The 22,231-nt window shown below is 58.0% G+C and overlaps 2 protein-coding genes across 3 annotated transcripts; one reads left to right on the top strand and one right to left on the bottom strand.

The window, feature by feature from the left end:
* Positions 1-527: 527 nt before the first annotated feature.
* TMPRSS9 (transmembrane serine protease 9) lies at positions 528-13,703 on the top strand. The gene is made up of 19 exons (XM_063289779.1): positions 528-640; positions 1,396-1,568; positions 2,748-2,875; positions 3,441-3,508; positions 3,600-3,766; positions 3,899-3,940; positions 4,746-4,859; positions 5,583-5,754; positions 6,238-6,512; positions 7,033-7,172; positions 7,255-7,573; positions 7,663-7,834; positions 8,256-8,527; positions 8,809-8,945; positions 11,066-11,422; positions 12,244-12,488; positions 12,729-12,994; positions 13,150-13,286; positions 13,444-13,703. The coding sequence occupies exons 1-19, from the start codon at positions 528-530 to the stop codon at positions 13,603-13,605; spliced, it is 3,459 nt and encodes a 1,152-aa protein (XP_063145849.1). The 3' UTR covers positions 13,606-13,703.
* A 1,284-nt stretch (positions 13,704-14,987) lies between these two features.
* On the bottom strand, positions 14,988-16,406 carry TIMM13 (translocase of inner mitochondrial membrane 13). 2 transcript variants are annotated; one of them, XM_063294445.1, is made up of 3 exons: positions 16,261-16,406; positions 15,284-15,352; positions 14,988-15,191 (listed from the first exon to the last, which is right to left on the bottom strand). In XM_063294445.1, exons 1-3 carry the CDS (start codon positions 16,393-16,395, stop codon positions 15,093-15,095), a joined length of 303 nt encoding a protein of 100 aa, XP_063150515.1. In that variant the 5' UTR covers positions 16,396-16,406; the 3' UTR covers positions 14,988-15,092. The 2 variants fall into 2 exon arrangements, with proteins under 2 accessions (XP_063150515.1, XP_063150526.1); XM_063294456.1 differs by having other exon boundaries at positions 16,300-16,404.
* Between the last annotated feature and the right edge of the window lie 5,825 nt (positions 16,407-22,231).

Genomic DNA, 22,231 nt, shown 5'->3' with positions numbered 1-22,231 from the left:
ACTACAGTACGCCATCCCCAGTAGATGATGATCCAGCCTCTTTTTGAAAACCTCCAGTGAAGGGGAAGAAACCACTCCATGCGGTAGCCTATTCCACTGACGGACAGCTGTTGCTGTCAAGAGGTTCCTCCCCATATCTAACAGCCTCGAAGTACCGTCCCACTAGTTCTAGTCTGGAGCCAATGAAAAGAAGTCTGAACCCTCCACAATGAGTGTCTGCCCTTCAGGCGTTTGAAGACAGCTATCATGTCCCCTCTCAGTCTTCTCTTCTGCAAGCTAAACATATCTAGGTCTTTTCACTGTTCTCGTAAAATTTGGTCTCCAGTCCTTGCTTGAAGGACTTGGTAGCCCTTCTCTGGACTTGTTCCAGCTTATCCATGTCCTTTTCCAACTGGGCTGTGCAGAACTGAGTGCAACCTCCAAGTGAGGCCTGACCAAGGCAGAGTAGAGTAGAATCGCGGCTTCCATGATCTGGACGAGAGCAGATGGAGCCTGTGGCCTGAGAGTGCCCGGCTGGCTGGTGTGCCATGGGCTTTCCTGAGCCGGGAGGTAGCAATGACATCACTTGTGTCCTGGTCACCTGCAGTGCCCTCTACATGAGGCTCTCCTTGAAGATCAGCACCCAGAAGCATCCATTCAAGTCAGTTTTTGACTCCTGGTGACTGCCTGGATGAGTCCCTGAAGTCTTGGCAGGTTTTCCAGAAGTGACCTGCCCTTGCCTGCTTCCCAGGGCTGGGAGAAAGTGACTGGCCCAAGGTCCCCCAGCTGGCTTTGTGCCTCAGGCGGGACTGGAACTCCCGGTCTCCCAGTCGCTAGCCTGGGGCCTTTAACCACGACACCAGACTGAGTCTGTTGTTACTGGTTTTATTTAACTTATTAAATTAAATTAAATGCCCTAACAGGGCTTTGAAAGGCACTGAGGGTCTGAGGACTGAAGTGCCCTGTAAGCCCTAGCAACAAACAATGAAATAATGAATGCGTAGTCATGCTGCAAACCAGCTCCATGCCCTGCCTTTTTTTTCAAAGGACTGGGAAGACAGAAGATGCCCTTTGAGTCACCTGTCTGCAGGCTACAAGATATTTTGAGGGAGTCAGTTTAAGCCACCAGGTAACTTGGCAGTAGGTCATGTACATGTCGGCGTGTATCTCCATAGGTGTGTATAGAACGTCAACACAGATTCCTCGGGGAAGTTGCTGCTGGCAAATGAGGGAGGCATCCTTCATTCCCACAAGCGAGACTTGGTCATCCTGTAGCTCGGCAGCCCTTGGGCAGCAAACCATTGGGAGGCCCTTCTCGTAGCATTGATCCTCGGGGTCTCCATGACCGGAAAACAGAGAGGGATTTTCCTCCCCCTTGCAAAACTCACTTCAGGCCTGCTCTCTGTCCACCTCCAGATCCGTCTTGCTCTGCGGGGCCACCATGGGGCCACTGGTCACCACCTCAGAGCCGGCGCTGGACAGGCAGTCAGTGCGGCCCATGACCGGCAGCGGGATCTGCAGCAGGGCTGTCTCGGCCACTGTCCTCGTGAGCACTGTGACGGCCCTGTGTGTGGGGATCCTCCTAGTGTGTGAGTTGCCAGGAAATGGGGTTGGGGGCTACCTTTCCCCACTGTCTCTTCAACCCAGGACCCCAGTGGCGTTTAAAATCCCCTACACAATGGACCCACCATTGCACTAGGGGACCTAGTCAGAGGAGCAGCAGGCAGAGAAAGCGCCTTTTGGTGGTGGGAGCAGGGCCCTCCTCTCCCCCCCAGCCCTCACCCAACAAAAGGATGCTGCGCAGCAGCCGAACGCGTCGCTCTCCCACTCCTCCACCGAGCTCCTTTTGCCCCAGACCGGCACTCGGGGGAAGAGCTCACTGGAAGGGCGGAGGCTCCCCGGAGAAGGCATCTCTGCTGGGTCCTGCCTAACATTTAAGGAGAGAGGCCTGGAGGGTGCTCACCCTGCCCAACGTGGCAGGGCTGGCAGATACCCTCCAGGACAGGCGGCTCCACCTTCCCCCAAATGTAGCCTAAGCCCTTCCTAGGCACCCACCTGGTTTTACTGCATTTGCTGCAGGTTCCCTGAAGTAAAATAATTTGGGAAGCAGAGCCCCAGACCTGGCTCTCACCCCTCCCTGGTTTTGTTTTACTCCAATGTACATGAGCTCTGTTTCCAGAGAGGGAAGAAGAGTAAACCAAAACCCCCAGCCACTGAATGAACCCCCCGGCACTGGGCTTGGGGATGTGTCAGGAAAAGGCATCTTCTGCTGGGGGTAGGGGGGTGCAGAGCAGTGGGAGAAATGCCAGCAGTTGGCAGGGAGCAACCTCACTCGCGTGCATTTGGGCAAATGAGAGCCACGGGGGGCACTCCTGCTACGGGCTCTTTGCAAGAACTGCAGAATCACAGAGATGCTGGTGGGGATGGCTGTGATTTCAATTTTGCAAAGGAAGTGGGGGAGGGGTGCAAAAGCACCCCTTGGCTTGACAAGGAGTGAGTGGATTAGCTGCTCATCTTGTGCCACACCCCTCAGGGGCATCTGTACCAAGGAGGCACTGGCAGCCAGCTGGCACTTCCAGCATCCTGCAGTTGAGATCTTGGACAGCCCCAAACCTTTGCAACCAGCTTGGTGGGACCCTGGCAGCTCCACAGCTGGGGTTGGCCAGCCGGCAGGCAGGCAAGGGCTGGACTTGTCTGGGTGCCTGGCAGTATTTGGAGGGGCGCTTGGGCAACAGCCAGGCCACTGGCAACCCTGTCTTCTGCTGCAGACCTCCTGGGGGAACGAGGAACCCACTTTGAGCACCTGGCAGAGCTGCAAGGGATCCCCTACCGGAGCAGTTTGCAGCGGCCCAGTTCGAGATACTCCCGCCTGCTGACCCCTATTCTGGAGCAGCTGGTAAGGAGCCCTGTCACCTCCCCCAATGTCCAGCGGAGAGGGGTGGTGAGAGAGGGCAGGCGCCACCCCTCTCGGGAAGCCCTCAGCCTGAGCAGCAAGTGGGTGCACCACGGAGAAGGGCCTGGGATGCTGCCCTACCATTGTCTGGGTGGCGTGGTGCCCTCCATTCAGCGCTCCGTGGGGGTTGCAGCTACCAGGAAAAGAGAACCACCCCCACCACCCCCGCTTTCTGGGGTGGAGGTGGCCCTGCGCAAGACACGCCTGTCTCTCCAAGGCTGGCAGGGTTCTTCCAGGGAGATGCCAGCTCCCCCTCCCTAACCCTGGTAGAAGGCAGTTGGCCGGGAGGGGCAGGGAGGGGCCGATTGATCGGCAAGCCTTGGGGGTGAGCAATGGCTCCTTTGAGCCCCGGACCATCCCCTTTATTAATTGCTTAAGCAAGCCAGCAGGCCAGACCTTCCCTTGGGGGTAGATTGCTCTGGGGCTGGGGCTCCCTGTCTGAGCATGATTCGGGTGGACACGCCAGAGAGGCCAACACATACCCTTCTCTTCTCTGCTGACTGTTCAGTTCCAAAGCAGCTTTCAGAATTCGCCTCTGGATGGCAGCTGCTCCAGGTGCACCATCTTGCAGTACAGGTAGGCAGAGGTGGGCTGCCCACCCACACCCCGGGCCTGGGAGGGAGATGCCTGGAAGAGAAGGTGAGGACCTCATGCTTCTGCTTGGCAGGAAGGGCAACACCAGCATCATTGTCCGCTTCCACCTCTGCTTCTCTGCGCAGCCGCTCAGCCCTGCTATCGAAGAGGATGTGCTGAGGCAGGGATTGGCAGCCACTGTGGGCACCGACGGCATCAGGGTGCCCGCCTACGGCACCATCTCAGCCGCCTCCCTCCTGGGTATCTGTGCGCTCTCTCCGGCCCTTCTGCCCCAGGCCCGGCTTGGGGTCGTGTGTGTGTGTGAAAGTTAGCCTCGTTTCTCCTGTGCTGCACACCCGCCCCCACAACCCTAATCCCCCCCCTTTCCGGCAGGGCCGTGGGACCTCACCTTCTCGGGCACGGCGCTCAAGGCAGGTAGGCTGCTCATCTGCGTAACCGGCTGTTATCCCAGGGCCTGGTTTTAAGGCCTCCGACCCTGTCCCTTCCTCTGGTGGGCAGTGTTGGGGGCTGAGGGCCCAGGGGCCCTCAGGATGGCACAGGACAGGGCAGGAGCATTTGGGGGCAGGAGGCGGGAGGGTGGAAAAGAGGCGGCCAAGCTGCTTCCATGTAGATCTCGGAACGTCTGAAAAGGTGAAAAAAGCCAAAATTGCTCCCAGTTTCAGCAACATTATTTCAGGAAGGTAATTTCTCCTGCTTCTGCTCCCAGTCCCCCCTTGTCAGCCACGCAAAAGCATTGAAAATGGCCAACATTCTGGGGCATATCTCTGGGGAGTTTGGGGGGAGTGGGAGGAGTGGAATTGAAGCGGCGTCTGTCCCAAAGACTTCTGCTTCCATTCTCCCCCTTAATTTTGGAAAAATATCCTGCTGAAAGCTGAGTCTTTCGCTCCCGAATTTCAGTGAGGTAATCTGGGGTGGGGATTGCACACATGGCTGTGGTCGCCCACCCCCTTGATGCCCCCAGCCTACCTCCCACCCTACCGGAAAAAAACGCTCCTGCCACGGGGCCCCCTCCCGCCCCCCAACAGGCAGGCTGCTGCCCTGAGCAGAAGGCCGAGATTTCCAGGGAAAGTTTTTTCCCGCCTCCGTTGGAGGAGGTGCTGAGCACCATGGCTGGACCCAGTGAGGGCCGAACTCCCACAAAAGAGCACCCCCCCTCCCCAGTCTCTGTGCTGAGGAGAAGAACCACGTTAAGTCAATTCTGTCACTGCTGCCCTCACAGGAAGGTGTCCCGAGGAGGCCTTTGCCTGCCACAACGGCCAGTGTGTGGCCACAGGAAATGTGCAGTGCGACGGGCGGCAGGACTGCACGGATGGCTCTGACGAGGCTGACTGCGGTGGGTCTCCAACTGGGCTGAGGGGCTTGCTTTATCTGCAAAGCTGGGGAATCTCCTCCTGCTCCTCCTCTTCCTGCGCCCCTCGTGTGGTTGGCAGGGATTCTGGGTGCTCCCCATGTGGCTAAAACACGTGGAGCGCAGGCCTCCCTTTGGAAAGGGGCAGTGTCTCCTGAGAGGCTACCTTTCCAGGAGAGGGAGTGTGAGGAGAGTGCCTGGACTGGGCAGCCAAGGAGGGGGCTGCTGCTGATAGGGGCTGCCTGGGCGCAGAGAAGGTAGGAGAAGCTCCCTCTGAACCACCCTCAGCTCTGCATTGCCCAGCCCTCAAAAAGGGCTTGGTCAACCCACAGTGGACAGGTTCACACATCACTCTAAGCCACAATATGTGGGACAGCCATGATCACTGGGGACAATGGATTGCTGAAACATCTTCTTTGCAGCGTTAGGAAAAAACAGGAAGTCCCCCTCTGAGCAGGATGGTGGATTGGAGGATCGCAGCTGCAGGCACACAGCTGCAGTGGAAGCAGCCGGCTCAGTTGGCTCAGGCACCAATTTCAAACTACAAACTTGGAATAAAACTGGTGGAGGGGGGCAGGTAACTAGAGGCTTTCCTAACTTGCAAAAGGACTCTGAACCCCCAGTCTCTGTCGTGCATTTCATCCCTTTCTTAGGTTTCTGTGCCGGAGCTAACAGCGGGTGGTGGCCACCTGCCTCCCTCTCTTGCAGACTGTGGGGTGCGGCCGGCCATGCGAGCGGCCACCCGGATCGTCGGGGGCTCAGAGGCCATGCCGGGCGAGTTCCCTTGGCAGGTCAGCCTGAGGGAGAGCAGCGAGCACTTCTGCGGGGCAGCTGTCCTCACGGCCACGTGGCTGGTGTCTGCCGCGCACTGCTTCAACGAGTAAGCTGGGCGACCCTCTTCCGCGGCCGCCGGGTTGGCGCCGGGGAGGACACGGGGTGCCGCGGGGTGATGCAGCCAGGGAGGAGCAGCTCAGGAAGAGCAGGGGGAGTCCGCCGTCGCTGGTTTGGGCTCGGGGCTACACATGGGTGCGGGGCTACAGCCGCGGGGTTGCACAGGAGGAGGAGGAGGAGCCCAAGCCTACATGGCTTCTCCAGGACAGCGGGAAGATAAGCAATGGAGAACCGGGGGTGTACACAGAGTGGTCAAAAAAGTCAAGATGGCATCAAAGCCCCGCCTGTTTTCTGTCTGTGACACACCATCGTGGCACCCATCTTGACATCTTTGGCCACGCCTTGCAGACCCTCCCCCAGGCACAGTCTCTCCTGCGCCCTCCCCCAGGCACAGTTCCAGACAGGAGAGTCTCGGAAAAGCAGCACCTGGGGGGAGGCACGGGGGGCACTGAAGCACTGAAACCTGCTCCAGGTTTCAGGACCCCGGCACCTGGACCGCCCAGGCAGGCAGCGTCCAGCTCAGCGGCAGTGGGGGCCGCCCGGCCAAGGCAAGGGTCCTGCGCATCCTCCAGCACCCCTCCTACAACGTGGAGAGCGCCGACTACGATGCGGCCCTGCTGGAGCTGGCCGAGCCCCTCGTCCTCGGCCGATACGTCCAGCCCGTCTGCCTGCCGGCCCCCTCCCACCGCTTCCACCCCGGCAGAAAGTGCCTCATCTCCGGCTGGGGGTACCTGAAGGAAGACTTCTGTAAGCCGGGCCCTCGGGGGGGGGCACAGAGGGAATCCAGCGGGCAGCAGCAGAGCTGACTGGCCTACCTCAAAGGGTTGTTGTGCAGGCCAGGGTGTTTGTGGGGAGTCTGAGGCTCTCACTCTCCCTCCTTATACAAGGAGCCTCATGGCCTCTCAGAGATACCAAGAAGCCACTGCCATTCCCTGCCGCACCAACCCTCAGGGGTGGCAAAGGGGAAACTCTAGAGGAGGGCCAGAGCAACTACGCAACGTGTGTGTGTGCCTCTGCAGAGTTGCTGCTGCTGCCCCTGCTGGCCTTCCTCTCCTATGAGGAGGGGGAGATCCAACCATTAGGCACCCAGGAACAGCCAGACCAACCCACAGCTGCTGCTGCTTCACCCCTGGAGGGCATGCATGCACACCCCCACCCCACCCCATGGCTCCAGCGCAGCACAGGCCCTCCTGCCCCTCAGCACCCTCTGCTGGGCTCCCACGAGAGCAAGGCCCGGCTGCTTAGCACACGCCCTTCCGCCCCTCAGTGGTAAAGCCGGAGCTCCTGCAGAAGGCCACGGTGGAACTGCTGGATCAGGCCCTGTGCAGCAGCCTCTATGGCGGCAGTGTGCTCACCGACAGGATGATGTGTGCAGGCTACCTGGAGGGCAAGGTTGACTCCTGCCAGGTGGGGGCCGCTGGCAATGGGCAGGGTTCCAGAGGCTGGAGGAGCCTGGACACCCACCCCATCTCGCCCTTTCCTTCCACAGGGGGACTCGGGGGGCCCGCTGGTCTGCCAAGAGCCCTCTGGCCGCTTCTTCCTGGCAGGCATAGTCAGCTGGGGGATCGGCTGTGCAGAGGCCAGGCGCCCAGGCATCTACACCCAAGTAATCAGGCTCCGGGACTGGATCCTCAAGACCATTGCCACATTCACGGGCCCCCCCGCTTCAACCACCCTGGGCGCTGGGCTCCATCGTCCAGCTCCAACTGTGAGCACGAGTGCAGCCAGCCTGCGCCCTTCCAGCTCCGCCCCCAGCTCCACCTCCCCGGCCCCTAGCAGGCCAGCAGCCACAGGCCCCCGGCCCTCAGGTAGGGCCCCTGCCTGCAGCCAGTGGGGAGTGAGAGGAGGCACGGCGGCTTCCGCCCGGGCCAACCACAGCCCTCCTGTTCCTATGCAGAGTGCGGCCGGCGCCCCGGTTTCGCCAAGCCCACAAAAATTGTGGGTGGTCTGGAAGCATCCCACGGAGAGGTGCCTTGGCAAGTCACCCTGAAGGAGGGTCTCCGGCATTTCTGCGGGGCCGCCATCATTGGGGAGCGATGGCTACTCTCAGCTGCACATTGCTTTAACCAGTAAGTGCCAGTCTCAGTAGGGCAACTCCGATCAGCAGGAGCCCTCCAGCAGCCTGGGTCTCTTGGGGCTCCACCCAAGATGCCACCACAGCTGAGGGGGCGCTTCAGGAAGAAATGTCTCCTTGGGCATCTCCCTGGAACGCCAGTCGTGCAGCAGCTGTTCAGCAGGAGGGAGCAGCCAGGAACTCCAGAGGGAGCAGTGCCCTACTGGGGCCGAGGTGCCCTAAGGAACCAGCAGCCACCCACAATTCTGCCTCAGATGGCCTCACTGTCCCAGGCTGCCTTCCCCAAGACAGGCCCCAGTCCACCCAGCTCGTCTTCTGGCAGCAGCAATCCTGGTCAGTGGCCTGGGGTGCACAGAAGGCGCAAGGTGCTCTGCCTCTGAACCATCTGGGTGTCCCTTCTGTTCCCGTGTTGATAGCACCAAGGTGGAGCACCTCACCGCCTTCGCAGGCACCACCTCACTATCGGCCACAGACAGCTCTTCCGTGAAGGTTGGCATCAAACAGGTGGTGCTTCACCCTTTCTACAACCCCGCCCTGCTGGACTTCGACGTGGCGGTGCTGGAACTGGCTGGGCTGCTGCCCTTTGGCAAATACATCCAGCCCATCTGCCTCCCGCTGGCTGTCCACAAGTTCCCCGCGGGCAGGAAGTGCCTGGTCTCGGGCTGGGGCAGCCTCCAGGATGGCAACGGTAGGTGCAGCTTCCCCACTGCAGCCAGGCTCCCCAGTGCGTCAGAGTGCATCGGTGGAAACCCAGGCATGAGGCTCTGCTCTTTGTGCAGAAGGGTGCCCTCCTTGTTTATTGAGTCTCCTTGTGCAGGGGCAATCTGCCTGTGGATAGGCGCCACACCAGGGCAGGGCTCCCGCGTTTGCTCAGGGTCAGAGGTTCCAGGGGATCGGAAACGGGCCTGGGACCCAGGTGGCTTTGGTTGGGCCCCACGAGTTCTCATCCTCCGTCATTTGGGCTTCCAGCATCTCAGCCAGAGAACCTGCGCCGTGCCACAGTCGGGATCATCGAGCAGAAGACTTGCAACGCGCTCTACAACTTCTCCCTCTCCGACCAGATGATCTGCGCTGGGTTCCTGGAGGGAAAAGTGGACTCCTGCCAGGTACGAGGAGCACTTCTCCCCCACCCCACTGGCATTTTCAGGACTGAGCCCTCCCCCAGAGGAGGAGGGGCTGTAAAGTGAAAGTATGTTTTGGAATGACATTGCCGATTTCTGACCGTGTTTGCGTTCTTTTCTGCGTTTTCAGCAGAGGGAGTTTAAAGGATACACAACTTTCCCAGGCTGACGAGTTCTGTGCTGAACATACAGCAGGCTGGGGTTGTGGACAGGGAGGTGGGCTCGACCACATTCCCACCCCCAACCCCGTCCACACACACAGAGCCTTTTAGTCTGAACAATATCCAAGAGAGCTTCGGGAATAAAATGGGTTAGAAGTGTGGGGAACAAAACAATTTTTAAGATCCAGTTTAAATTGAAGCCAGCTGGAACCCCAAATTTAGGAGTTGCCGAATGGCTTGAGCACCAGCTTTGCCCCCAAAGGACTGGACCCCCTTCAAGCGAGGCTCAGCCCTGACGCCCCCAAGACAGGGCTGTGGCTCTGCAGGCAGGCAGGCAGGCAGGGCTCCACCACTCTCTCGCTTTTGAGTCGCACCCTTCATCACGAGCAGTAACAGCTCTTTCCCCCCCAAGAGGGAGGCAGTTGGGATAATTAATGCCATATCTTACCCATGTGTAACCCCAGATTTGGAAGAGGCCCTTGAGGCCGCCTAGTGCAACCCCCTGCCTAAACGGAGGCATTGGTGGCAGGCAGTTGGCTAAAGTCTGCCCAAAGGTACCCATGAAGGGGAGCCCCCCCCCCCAGTCATTGCTTCCATTGTCCAGCAGCCCCTCCCACTGGGATGGGCTCCCCGACATCCAGCAGAGGCCTGTCTTCCCACACGCCAAGGCCACAGCTGCTCGCCCTGCACCCTGGGCAGAGGGAGAGGAGAGCCAGGCCTGCTTCCTAAGGGGCACTCTTTCAGACACTTGAAGACTGCTGTCCCCTTCCCTCCCCACCACCCTTCCTCAAGGCCAAACGTTCCCGGCTCCTTCCATCGTTCTTTGTAGGGTTCAGGTTCCAGGTTCTTGGTCCCCACTGCTGCCCTTCTCCACATCCACGTGGACTCAGAACAGGACACCCTCCTCAGCTGAGATCCGGCCGACACACAAGAAAGCGGAACTTCTGCCCCCCCCCCCCCCGTTTGGACTTGCCTTTGTCTCGTTCGCAGCCACAACACTCCGGCTCATCTTCTGCTAACATTCAACTATTATTCCAAGATCTTTTTCACAAGTCTCATTACCGATCCAGGTTCCCACCATCTTCTGCACCTGATTTTTATTTCCTACGTGAAAAACTCTGCACTGGTCTCTGCTAATTTAATTCTGTTCCCTTCAGCTCCTTTCTCCAACCTACCCAGATGACTTGCTCACTCCCACTGCGTGGAGTTACTTCTCTCTCTCAACACAGCTCTGTTGCGTGTGCCCTTGCAGCACCCCCACCCAAACGTGACACCCCACCCCGCCCCCGCTATTCAGAAGCTGGCTGCCAATGTTTCTGGGATGTCCTCTGTTCCTTCACAGCGGGCACTAAACTTCCCACTGGGCCTCCTGGGCAGCGCTGCCTGACAAAAGGCTTCCTGCATGAGTGTCTCTCGGCCTTTCGTACAGAAACGGCAGGAGGTTGACGGCAGGCGGGAGAGGCACCCGTTGCTGCCACTGCCACCCCTGCTGGAAAAACCCACGTGCCCCTTAGGCTGGGTGCCAGGGCTGCAAGAGAGGGAGGCCATCTTTCTCAACAGCACACCCCATCTGAGGCTCTGCTCCTGATGGTCACCTTTTTTCCATGCTGTCCATTCCTCAGCCGTCAGGTCCCCAGTTTCCTCTTCCCACACCAGCCCATTTACTGCTTCTTGCTGAGCAAGGAACTTGCTGCTAGTTCTCCAGGTGACCAGTTGCCGGGGGGGGGGGGGGGGAGGCAGCAGCTAAGCTCTGCTGGTGGCCTTTCGGCAGAGGAGCTGGGGCCATTTCCAGGCCCTACTCCAGCTTCTTGGCTCTTCTGGTCTCCTCCATTTAAGTGGGGGTGGGGATTGCTGCAGCCACAACCTGGAAGGGCACTCAAGGATCACAGCCCACAGCTGTCGCCACTTGCCAAGGGGGTGCTTCCTCCTACCTTCTCTTTCCAGGGGGACGCCGGGGGGCCTCTGGCCTGCGAGGAGACCCCGGGCACCTTCTACTTGGCTGGGCTGGTGAGCTGGGGTGCTGGCTGCGCGCAGGCCAAGAAGCCCGGGGTCTATGCCCGGATCACCAAACTCAAGAGCTGGATCCTGGACATTGTTTCACCCTGTCTCAGCACCACACCACCACTCAGACCCAGGACCACCTCCAGCTTCATAGCAGCTGCCTCCAGCCAGGCTCCTCTGGACCAAAGGGCTACGTGGCTTGGCCCAAGCACCAGCACTATCAGCTTGACCACAACCGGGCTGGCAGTCAGCATCCCCAAGGCCACCCAGCCGCCAGGTATGGGGCAGGAAGAAAAGGCTGTGCGTGCAAGCATCAAGTAGGTGGGTGAGAGCCAGTGAGGCCCAAGAGCAAGAAGAGGACCCCCTGGGCTCTCCTTTGCCACAGTCACTTGCGAGCACTGGCCTGCCGGGAAATGGCCTTTGGGCAAAGCTGTCAGTCCTGCATCTGCCTTGCCAGGTGCAGGAAGTGTTCAGGACAGGCCTACCTGCCCCATTCAGCAAGCAGTGGGCTGGGAATTCTGGTTCCCTGTGGGGAGAGGAGGCAGGCCTCTCGGTGGACTAACCCACTTGCCCCCCAGCCGTGCTGTGCACACCCTCCACGTTCAAGTGCTCCAGCAAAGTCTGCATCGGGAAAGCAAATCCGGAGTGTGATGGCGTTGTCGACTGCGGCAACGGCTGGGATGAGGCTGACTGCAGTATGTACCGCCTTTCCCCGAACCCTAACCATTTTCTCCCTATGCTGGCTCCAGGACCTCCTGGTCTGCCTGCCCAGCTCCAGCCAGCCCCAGTTTCTCAGGTGGCAGCAGCTGGCACAACCCAGCCTTGTCCCAGGCTGCAGAGGAGCTTTTTAGAATAGGGGGAGACACGGAGGTGGCAAAGGAGGGGGTCTCCCAATAGGGTGGCAGGAAGGGGCCCGGTGTCTGAGGGAGGGAGGGGCTGCTGGCTTCCCTCCTGTGACTGCCACCAGGGGCCCACTGCTGTGGGAAAGGCCCTGCAGAGTCCCCATCCTCTCCAGAAGTGCCCAGCTAAGGGCGTGATTTGGACCCAGCTGCCCTTCTGTAGCCAGGGGGCAGCTAAAAACATGGCACCCCACCAGGGTTGTCCCTGGGATGCCATCCCAGCAGTTGGGGAGAGCGCTGGTCTGGCCTGCCCAATCTTCAGCCCCCACTTTGGCCTCTTCCCCTTCTCTGGTAGACTGCGGCTTAACCCCAGCTGCAGCCTTCAGCAAGATCGTGGGGGGCAGTGGCGCAGCACGGGGGGAGTGGCCGTGGCAGGCGAGCCTGTGGCTGCAGCAAAGACAGCACACTTGTGGGGCCGTCGTGATCGCCGAGCGGTGGCTGCTTTCAGCCGCTCACTGCTTTGACGTGTGAGTTAGGGGACTGGAGAAAGGGGTGGAAGGTCCAGACACTTCTGCACTCAGCTTGCCATCCCCAGCAGCAGTCACCCCACTCCCTTGCCAGACCCGCAGCACAAGGCTGCCCTCGCGGACCAGGTCTCCTCCCTTGGCCGCTGAACCCTCCCCTTTGTTGCTGCATCGGCTGGGCCAGTGGGCAAGGCGCAGGGAAGCCCGAGGCCTCCAGAAGCCTGACAGGTTTGCCTCTTGCAGGTACAGCAACCCGAAGATGTGGGTGGCTGTCCTGGGGACGCCCTTCCTGAGCGGCCTTGATGGGCGAGTGGAGAAGATTGCTCGGATCCACAAACACCCGTTCTACAATGGCTACATGCTGGACTATGACATGGCCCTGCTGGAGCTGGCCTCTCCCCTGCGCTACAGCAGCACCGTCAGACCCATCTGCCTCCCAGACCACACACACGTCTTTGGCGAGGGCAGGCGCTGCACCATCACCGGCTGGGGCTCCACCAAGGAGGGGGGTACGGCTCACCCACGATGAGGCATCCTCCCCTTGAGAGACCCCAGTCCACGCGTTGCACAGCTCATCCCAGGGCACAAGCAATGCCCCGGATCCTGTATCGTCAGTGTGGAATGTTTTATGTGACAGCGGCGTTTGTGTCTCTTGCTGCCCTAGGCCTCATGACCACACACTTGCAAAAGGCTGCCATCCAGGTGATCGGAGAACAAGACTGCAGGAGGTTCTACCCTGTCCAGATCAGCAGCAGGATGCTTTGCGCCGGCTTCCTGCAAGGGGCTGTCGACAGCTGCTCGGTGAGTTCTGCGCAGGGGCCGAAAGGGCTAGCCTGGGCCCGGCCTTGTGGCTGCTGAGTCTGGTGGGGAGCGCTGGAGGGAGAGGCACTTTCAGAAAGCCACCCGACCCACCTCCTGCTCAGGGCTCAGAGCCTTCATGTTTCCCCTTCCTCTGCAGGGTGATGCCGGCGGCCCCTTGGCCTGCAAAGAGCCTTCTGGCCGCTGGTTCCTGGCAGGCATCACCAGCTGGGGCTACGGCTGCGCACGGCCTTACTTCCCTGGGGTCTACGCCAAGGTTACCGCAGTCCGGGGCTGGATTAGGCAGAACCTCAAGGCGTAACCCTGCTGCCCACCCAGTCCAGCAGCGCCACAGCCCACAGGGACTGACCACTTCACAGCCCTGATCCTGCCAGAGCCCTTTTCTGAGAACAAGGAGATCCTACCCAGAGGTCCGTTCCATCTGCAGGCACATTAAATGAAGATAACCCATTTGCGGACTAGAAACTTGCATGTAGTTTCTCTGGGACTGCTGGGAGGGGCTGGTTTTCTATAACCCCCCCACCCCCAGCTTGTTAGGAGAAGCACCCTGCAAAGCTCACAAAGGGCTTGGGATCGGGATGGGCCCTCTTCCCTCGCAATGACAGAAGGTGCTGCATCTTTAGAAAACGGAGAACGTGGGAGGAAATCAACCACGGAGAGATGCATCAACCAGGATGACCTTCCCTGCGCAGGCCTGTCTGCCGCTTCCTCTCTCCGACCTCCAGATGCCCCAAGGGTTCATTAACACAGGCAGACGCAAGAGCCCACTGAGTGGCTAGGTTCACACAATGTGCTAAATCAGGATTAACAAAACACACCTCACAGTTCACATAACCAACAATCCATGTTTTTTCTCAGCTTCTGAGGCCCTCCATGCACTGTTTTAGCTGAGCCCAGTGGGCTGTTTGAGTGCCACCCACCAGCCCCACTTTATCGAAGGACTGATGCTAGCAACTTGGAGGTCCAGGGAAGTCTCTTCCATTGCTGGCCAGTGGAAGAGCTTTGGAATAAGCTCTGGTGGCCCAGTTGCCACATCCCACTTAGCCCAAAGCGCCAGGCTGTGAAGCTTCTCCATCGTCCTCAAAAGCAGAGAGGCAACCTATGCTGCTTCATGGACTCACAAAAAACAAGCATCCAGGAGATCAGCAGCCTGTGTCCAGACTTTGGGGCAGGGATGTGGGCATGCCAAAAAGCCCACTCCATGTCAAGGAACCCAAAGAGGGCATCGGGGGGGGGGGGGGCTGGCCTATGGCTGCAAGAAAGAGCCCAGCAGCAGAGAAGGGACAGGGCAGGCCTTTGTGCACCCCCAGCTCTATCCCCTAACCCTTGCATCTTCCAGCTTCAGGGAGGGAGGGAGGGAGGGGCCAAGAGAAGAGCCCTCAGAGGCTGGGCCTCACCAACACAGGCTGCAAGACTGCCTCTGGGCCAGCTCTGGAAATCAGACTAGCCCCCGCCCCTCAAATTCAGAGACGCCTCCAAGCTTCTGACGGCTGAAAAGAGAACACACAGACGCTCTTCCTGCAGCAACGTCAGCTCGAGGCTGGCCAGCCTCGCCACCTGGGGGCTGCAACATGGTCTCCCTGTGGGAACCGGACCCAAGGCCCCTGGCAGACGCAGCTGCTGCTGCTTCCCTGCCATTGCTTAGGCTCCTGCAGGGCAAGCGACGAGGACAACAGAGGGGGCGCCTGGGGTCATCGCTTTAATGGCTACCACGCCGACCAATTAACAGTCGCTGTACTCCCCAAAGGTCCCTTCCCGGGCCCCGCACAGACCCCGCTGCTCCGCCTCTCACATGTTGGCCCGCTCCCTCTGAAGACGGGAGTTGTAGGCACGGGAAACTGTGTTCCAGGCATCCATGTAGCGGTCCATGCACATGGCGATGCACTTCTGCAGAGGAGGAGAGACGAGAGACGAGTCCAGTCAGGAGAGGCGGCACCCAAGTGGGCAATTCACCCCGAAGGCTGGGCCGCAGGGCTCACCTGCTCAGAGTTGTCCAGGGAGCTCCCGGGCTTCCCAATGCACTTCCGGAAACACTTGTCGGTCATCCTCTGGGGGGGGGAGGAGTGGTCAGAAGGAGAAGGCGGTCAGAAGGACCCCCACTCTTGCGCCAGGAATGTTGGCGTCTCCCCACCTGCCCTGCCCTGACAGATTCAGACAGCAGTAGAGGACAATGCACCCTCTGGATGCAAGGAGTGTTCTGGAAAAGGGGGCAGCCACCCCAAAGGAGACCCGCCAGCAGCACCTCTGAACCTCCCCAAGAAGAGAGACAACCACCGAGCGGCCTCGGCAAACCTTCTCCCAGGCCCCCCAGATCTTCGTCTCCTGTGGGCTCTCCATCCCCCCAAACAAGAGTTCTGTGGGGAGGACTGGGGGGAGTGCAAACACGCCCATCGGGTACGGGGGACACTTGGTCCCGCCGCCCCTCTCAGCCTGCCCGGTCCCGCTGCGGGGTCTTCCAGGAAGGGCAACGCCCCCCGCCCCTTTCGGAGGAAGAGGGCTTCCAGGTCTGACCCCAGGCGCCCGGGGTGGGGCGCGAAAGGCCGCCTGGGCTCCGCTCTCCCGGGCATCCCGCTCCCAGGAAGCAGGGCGGCCGGCGAGCGACGTTGAAGGCCGGCGGAGGCGGCGGGCTGGCGCCCCAAAGGAGCAGGGCTCGGGCTCGGGGGCGCCGCACCGCCAGCCCCGCCGCACGGGTCGCCGCGGCCGAGCCCGAGCCTGGGGGCGGGGCGGGGAGTCCCGCCGGCGCGAATCGGGGCGCTCCGGGCGCGCAACGGCCGGGAACAGCGGCTCGGCGGCCCGGGCGCCAAGGCGGCGGCTCCGCGGTACCCGCCGGGACCCCCTTCCCGCAGCGCCCGGGGGAGAAGCCGGCCGGCCGGCCCTGGGCTCGCTTCCGGCCGAGAGGCCGGCCCGCAGGCAGTCGGCGCTGGGCGCGAGAGGCTCAGCGGGAGAGGCGCCTCACCTGCAGCAGCTCCTGCGCGTTGGCCACCGCGATCTGCACCTTGACCTGCTCCATCAGCGCCCCCGGGTCCAGCCGGCCCGACGCCCCGGAGCCGAACTCTCCGCCCGCCGCCATCCCGCGCCGCCCGAGGAGCATGCGCTGCCCACTTCCGGCGGGGCCCCGCCTCTTCCCAAGCCCGCTTCCGGCCGGCGCTGCCCGTCTGCGGCCAGCCGCTCGCGGAGGCTTCGGGCGCCCCCAGCGGCGGAGGGCGGGAGGACACCCATGGACGCGATGCGGCGATCCTGCTTCGCGAGCCCGAACCGGAGCCGCCTGCGCGTGCCGGGGCCGGCCTGGGGGCGAGCAGAGGGCAGAGCAGCCCCCGCGGCGGGCCTGGGGCGCGTTCTCCTGCGCAGGCTCCCGTCCGCGAATTTGGAGGCGGGTGCGAGAGGAAGCGGGCACGTCGGAACGCGCCGCTGCACCAGGCTGCGCTCTCCCTGGCAGGCAGGTTCTGGCGGACGCCCAGCCCTGTGATTGGTATCATAGCCCTTGATCCTTGGCCATCCATCGCCACATCTGGTGCCAATGAGTCCCGCAGGTTAATCCCATGCTGCGTGAAGAACTTTATTTATTTATTTTCTATCCCACCTTTATCATTTTTATAAATAAGGCAGCGAACATACCTAAGACACCTTCCTCCTCCTATTTTCCCCCGCAACAACAACCCTGTGAGGTGAGTTGGGCTGAGAGGGAGGGACTGGCCCAGGGTCGCCCAGCCGGCTTTAGTGCTTGAGGCAGGACCACGGTGCTGACTGTGGCTCAGGTCATGAACTCCTTGGAAAATGACAACTTAAAAAAAACAATAGAATAATCAGAACAAGATACATCCTCAGCAATATTTTGTACAAAGGTAAGAAATAGATATAATGGATTAGATATGATAGAGTTTGTGAAGAACTATGGACTGAAATTCATTGCATTATTCAAGACAGAGGAAACAAAAATATGCCAAAATGCAAAAAGTAAAAGATGTAGAAATGGCTGTCTGCTTTGGGTAAAGTAGCTGAAGAAAGGTGGACAGCAAAATGTGAGTGAGACAGAAGAAAATTTGCCCAGGTACATGCTGAGTTCCAGAGAAAAGACAAGAATCTGTAACTGAAGAAGCACTACAAAGAATTTGAGGAGAACCCACAAAAAGAACAAAAAGCCAGTTTGGTCTTGTGGTGAAGACCCCTGGCCAGAAAGCAGGAGGGGGTGAGTTGTAGTCCCGCCTTAGCCAGCTGGGTGACTTTGGGCCAGTCCCTCTCTCTCAGCCCAACCCACTTCACAGGGTGGTGGTTGTGGGGAAAATAGGAGGAGGCAGAAGTATTAGGCATGTTCTGTACCTTGAGTTATTTATAAAAATAAGAAAGGCGGGATAAAAAATGTCTAAGAAAAAAAACGGGAAGGACAATTTAAGACAATTACAAAAAATGAAGGGAATCTTTTATGTAAGAATGGGCAGTACCAAATGTTGGAATTATCAGGGATCAACTCAGCATTGTCTCATAAGCATAAAGTGGTTGCTCTAGCAAATCACATCTCTGTTGTGCTTGTGGAATGTCACATGGGTCACCTGATTTCCACTTCCTCCTCCTTCTTGAGCTTGGGGATTAACTGTCTCCATTACCTCCTGGGCAGGCATGCAAGCAGGAAGAGCTGCAGAATGCAGCTCTCCCCATTTTTCACCATCCAGTGATGATTAAGTGCTTTCTACTATGAACCTACCTGTATCCAGATCTACTGAATAAAAGTAAGCTATCTCTATTTTTCTTCATCTAACTACAGTGTGAAGACTGAATTTATTTCTGAACGTAATTAAGTTTAATGTGCAAGTTCTCTTTTGGTTCACACTTCTACTCTGCAAGATTGCTGTTAGCTGCTTGGAGTTCTTTTATTAACCTTTAAAAACTCCATCACCAAAGACCAATACAGAGTTATAAGGGACATTAAAGATCATCTAGTCCAACGTCCTACTCAGTGCAGGATCCCCTGAAGCACCTCTGGCAGATGGGCATCCAATGGTGTCTGGAGAACTCCAGTGAAGAGGAACAACCACTTCGTGCAGCTGACCCTTCCACTGGCCGTCAGCTCATGCGGTCAGGAGGTTCTGGTATATTCAGTAGAAGAAGCCATGTCAGAAACACTGACTCTGACTTTGCTTGGGTGTGCTTTATTCTGCGATTGTGTATTTTGTTACTGTAGAATGTGAGGCCCCTCTGCTCCAACCTGCCCTTTCTCCCCACTCCTTATTTATTTATTTATTTGCTCCATTTCTAAGGCCTCTCACTTGCCAACCATCTGTGGGTAGCTTACAGAGGGGTAAAAACATCAAATGCAAAAGTAACCCATGAGTAAAAATGGGATAAACAGGCTCTGACCAGAGGCAGTTTGAGATGTGCAGATTTTCCTGGCCTGGTGCCTGAGGGAGGAACCAGGTCTACCAGGCCTTCTTCAAGCAGGAGCCAAGCATTGAGGAGGATCCCCTAACCTGCCCCCCACCTCTATCTGGGGAAGTTCAGCACCATCCAGAACTAGGCATGGAAAGTCTCTGGAACCAGGCGGCTCCAGGCCAGAGCCATTTGGTGTTGCTGAGGCTGAGGCTGAGCCTGTTCACGCTGTTCGTTGTCCTGGTGGTTTCAGTCCGGGCTACTGGTCTATGCCTGTTTCAACTGCTTTTATTGTTTGGCGGCTGTCGTAAGCCACCCAGAGCCTGACGGAGTGGGCAGCCATAACAGATGTAATGAACTGGACTGAACTGAAGTTTCCCTCTCCATCCAGACCCCAACAGCTCCCAGGCACTGTGACAGGACCTCAGCTGGAGATGTACAATCGGGCATTGTCGGTGTGCCTCACACCGCTGGACAGTCTCCCCAGCAGCTTCCTGTAGATGTTAAATAGGAGCAGGAAGGATGTTGAACTCCGAGGCACCCCACAAAGTGCTAGCTAATCACAACACGCTAAAAACAGCTAAAGCAAGAAACAAGTTTTGTTTATTCGTTTAGTCGCTTCCGACTCTTCGTGACTTCATGGACCAGCCCACGCCAGAGCTTCCTGTCGGTCATCAACACCCCCAGCTGCCCCAGGGACGAGTCTGTCATCTCTAGAATATCATCCATCCATCGTGCCCTTGTCTTGTCTTCTCATTATGTGGCCAACATATTTCAGTTTTGCCTTTAATATCATTCCCTCAAGTGAGCAGTCTGGCTTTATTTCCTGGAGGATGGACTGGTTTGATCTTCTTGCAGTCCAAGGCACTCTCAGAATTTTCCTCCAACACCACAGTTCAAAAGCACGTGTCTTCCTTTGCTCAGCCTTCCTTATGGTCCACCTCTCGCAGCCGTATGTTACTCTGTGGAACACCATTGCTTCAACTATGTGGACCTTTGTTGTCAGTGTGATGTCTCTCCTCTTAACTATTTTATCGAGATTTGTCATTGCTCTCCTCCCAAGGATTAAACGTCTTCTGATTTCCTGACTGCAGTCAGCATCTGCAGTAATCTTTGCACCTAGAAATACAAAGTCTGTCACTGCCTCTACGTTTTCTCCCTCTATTTGCCAGTTATCAATCAAGCTGGTTGCCATAATCTTGGTTTTTTTGAGATTTAGCTGCAAGCCAGCTTTTGCACTTTCTTCTTTCACCTTCGTCATGAGGCTCCTCAGTTCCGCCTCACTTTCAGCCATCAAAGTGGTATCATCTGCATATCTGAGATTGTTAATGTTACTTCCAGTTATCTTAACCCCAACCTTGGATTCCTCAAGCCCAGCATGTCACATGATGTGTTCTGCATACAAGTTGAATAGGTAGGGTGAGAGTATACAGCCCTGCCGTACTCCTTTCCCAATCTTAAACCAGTCCGTTGTTCCATGGTCTGTTCTTACTGTTGCTACTTGGTCATTATACAGATTCTTCAGGAGGCAGACAAGATGTCTTGGTATCCCCATACCACTAAGAACTTGCCACAATTTGTTATGGTCCACATAGTCAAAGGCTTTAGAATAGTCAATAAAACAGAAATAGATGTTTTTCTGAAACTCCCTGGCTTTTTCCATTATCCAGCGGATATTGGCAATTTGGTCCCTAGTTCCTCTGCCTTTTCTAAACCCAGCTTGTACATCTGGCAATTCTCGCTCCATGAGTTGCTGAAGTCTACCTTGCAGGATCTTGAGCATTACCTTACTGGCATGTGAAATGAGTGGTACTGTTCGACAGTTGGAGCATTCTTTAGTGTTTCCCTTTTTGGTATGGGGATATAAGTTGATTTTTTCCAATCTGATGGCCATTCTTGTGTTTTCCAAATTTGCTGGCATATAGCATGCATTACCTTGACAGCATCATTGTCATGAGTACCGTTGAGCTGAAGGCATCAGCACAACGGCACACATGACAATACCTAGGAAGCAGAGGAAAGGATTTAAAGATAAGCAAAGCATGCACAACAACAGACACAGACCCCGAGGAGAGGGGAACGACCCCGGCCGGATGAACCAGCCATCAGAACACAAAGGAGGAAGGAAGAAAGACAAAGACAGGGCGGATCACGAGGCACACCTGAAGCTGTCAGCAGAGCGCAACGGATATCGCCCAGCTGACAGCAATCACCGGCCGGAGAAAGAAAGCGATCATGAGCGAAGCCCGGGGCACCAGCAGGGGCCCCGCGACCCCTCACCTACCGGCAAGGAAGCATGCAGGACTCGGGGGGATGACACAACCCAAAGGGGGGGGCGCTGACCGGCGCGGGCTATTTAAACCCCGCACCGGCGCGCTCCCTTCACTCTCAGCTTTTTTCTAGCTAGGCACTATGCTGAAATAAACCTGAACCTGCTCTTCCTTGAATCAGTGTCTGTGTTTCACTCAGTAGTAGGCAGCGCATGACATAAAGCTGAGAGTCATAAACTCAGCCTCGCCAAGCCCCACCGGACAACAACGAGCCGCGGGAGGAACAGACGGTGAGAAGAACACGAGCAGAGAGCGATGGAGCCGACGCGTCGCAGCCAGGACGGGCGAGCCGCACGGCGAGGACCGACAGAGGACAGTGGCAACGCGGACACCAGGAGCCACGGACACCCTCCCAGCCCATCCCGAGCCTCAGCTCCAACCCCGGAGGGAGGCAGAGGCGACCCAGCCACGGGAGGGAGCAGCATACCTCCCGAGACCCGCGGAGACCTCCCCGCCCCACATCGCACCCCAGCCACAGGCGTGGAGCTTCAGCCCAACTGCAGCAAACGCGGTGGAGGACGGAGAGGCAAACCAGCCGATTCACTTCCAAGTCGAGGAAGCTGACCAGTGGACGGTAACGCCTAAACCCCACCGGTGGCACAACCATGCGGAGACGCCGACAGGTCCGATCAGAGCTGCGGCGCGGACCTCGGACCGAGAAACACAAGCCAGACTCGCGGCCATGGAGGCCTAACTAAGGGACCTCGGGACCATGCTGCAGTCGCTGATGTCCTCCATGCCTCACAACTACATTCCCGTGCAGGTACACACCCCGATCCAAACCCCGAGCGGGTCTTGGCACCCCCATAGGCCAAATGCTAACCAGCAAGCATCCCCGGTGGACGAAGCCATGGGACGGGAAGCGAGGAGAGGGAACCCACCGAACACCAGGGCCCCAAAGGACTTCCCCATTTTCTTCGACGGGAACCCCGCGAAGCTGTCGTTTTTCATTACAAATGCCAGGGAGTTCATGGGGCGGCACGGACACTCCTTTAACTCCGAAGCGGACAAGATCGCAGCCGTGGTGATCAAGCTACAAGACAGGGCGGCGGACTGGTGCGTCCAAATGTACGAGTCCAACTCCCCCGCCCTCTCTGACTTCCACGCCTTCATCACTGAGATGAAGCACTATTTTGAGGACCCGCTAGCCAAGGAGAGGGTTAAAAGCGCGCTTCAAGGCCTCAAACAGGGCACACGAACTGTCGCGGACTACGCCCTCGAATTTAAAGCCCTTGC

Source organism: Candoia aspera, chromosome 1 (assembly GCF_035149785.1).
Source record: "Candoia aspera isolate rCanAsp1 chromosome 1, rCanAsp1.hap2, whole genome shotgun sequence".
Taxonomy (NCBI): Eukaryota; Metazoa; Chordata; class Lepidosauria; order Squamata; family Boidae; genus Candoia; species Candoia aspera.
This window is presented reverse-complemented; position numbering and strand designations above follow the sequence as displayed.

What these genes read in the sequence shown, in the direction of transcription:
- TMPRSS9 (XM_063289779.1), top strand. Translation starts at nt 528, where the DNA reads ATGGGCTTTCCTGAGCCGGGAGGTAGCAATGACATCACTTGTGTCCTG. An exon ending in ACCCAGAAGCATCCATTCAA is followed by an intron (nt 641 to 1,395) that starts GTCAGTTTTTGA and finishes GTCCACCTCCAG; the next exon opens with ATCCGTCTTGCTCTGCGGGG. An exon ending in GCAAGGTTGACTCCTGCCAG is followed by an intron (nt 7,173 to 7,254) that starts GTGGGGGCCGCT and finishes TTCCTTCCACAG; the next exon opens with GGGGACTCGGGGGGCCCGCT.
- TIMM13 (XM_063294445.1), bottom strand. Translation starts at nt 16,395, where the DNA reads ATGCTCCTCGGGCGGCGCGGGATGGCGGCGGGCGGAGAGTTCGGCTCC. An exon ending in ACGCGCAGGAGCTGCTGCAG is followed by an intron (nt 15,353 to 16,260) that starts GTGAGGCGCCTC and finishes TCCCCCCCCCAG; the next exon opens with AGGATGACCGACAAGTGTTT. An exon ending in CCCTGGACAACTCTGAGCAG is followed by an intron (nt 15,192 to 15,283) that starts GTGAGCCCTGCG and finishes CCTCCTCTGCAG; the next exon opens with AAGTGCATCGCCATGTGCAT.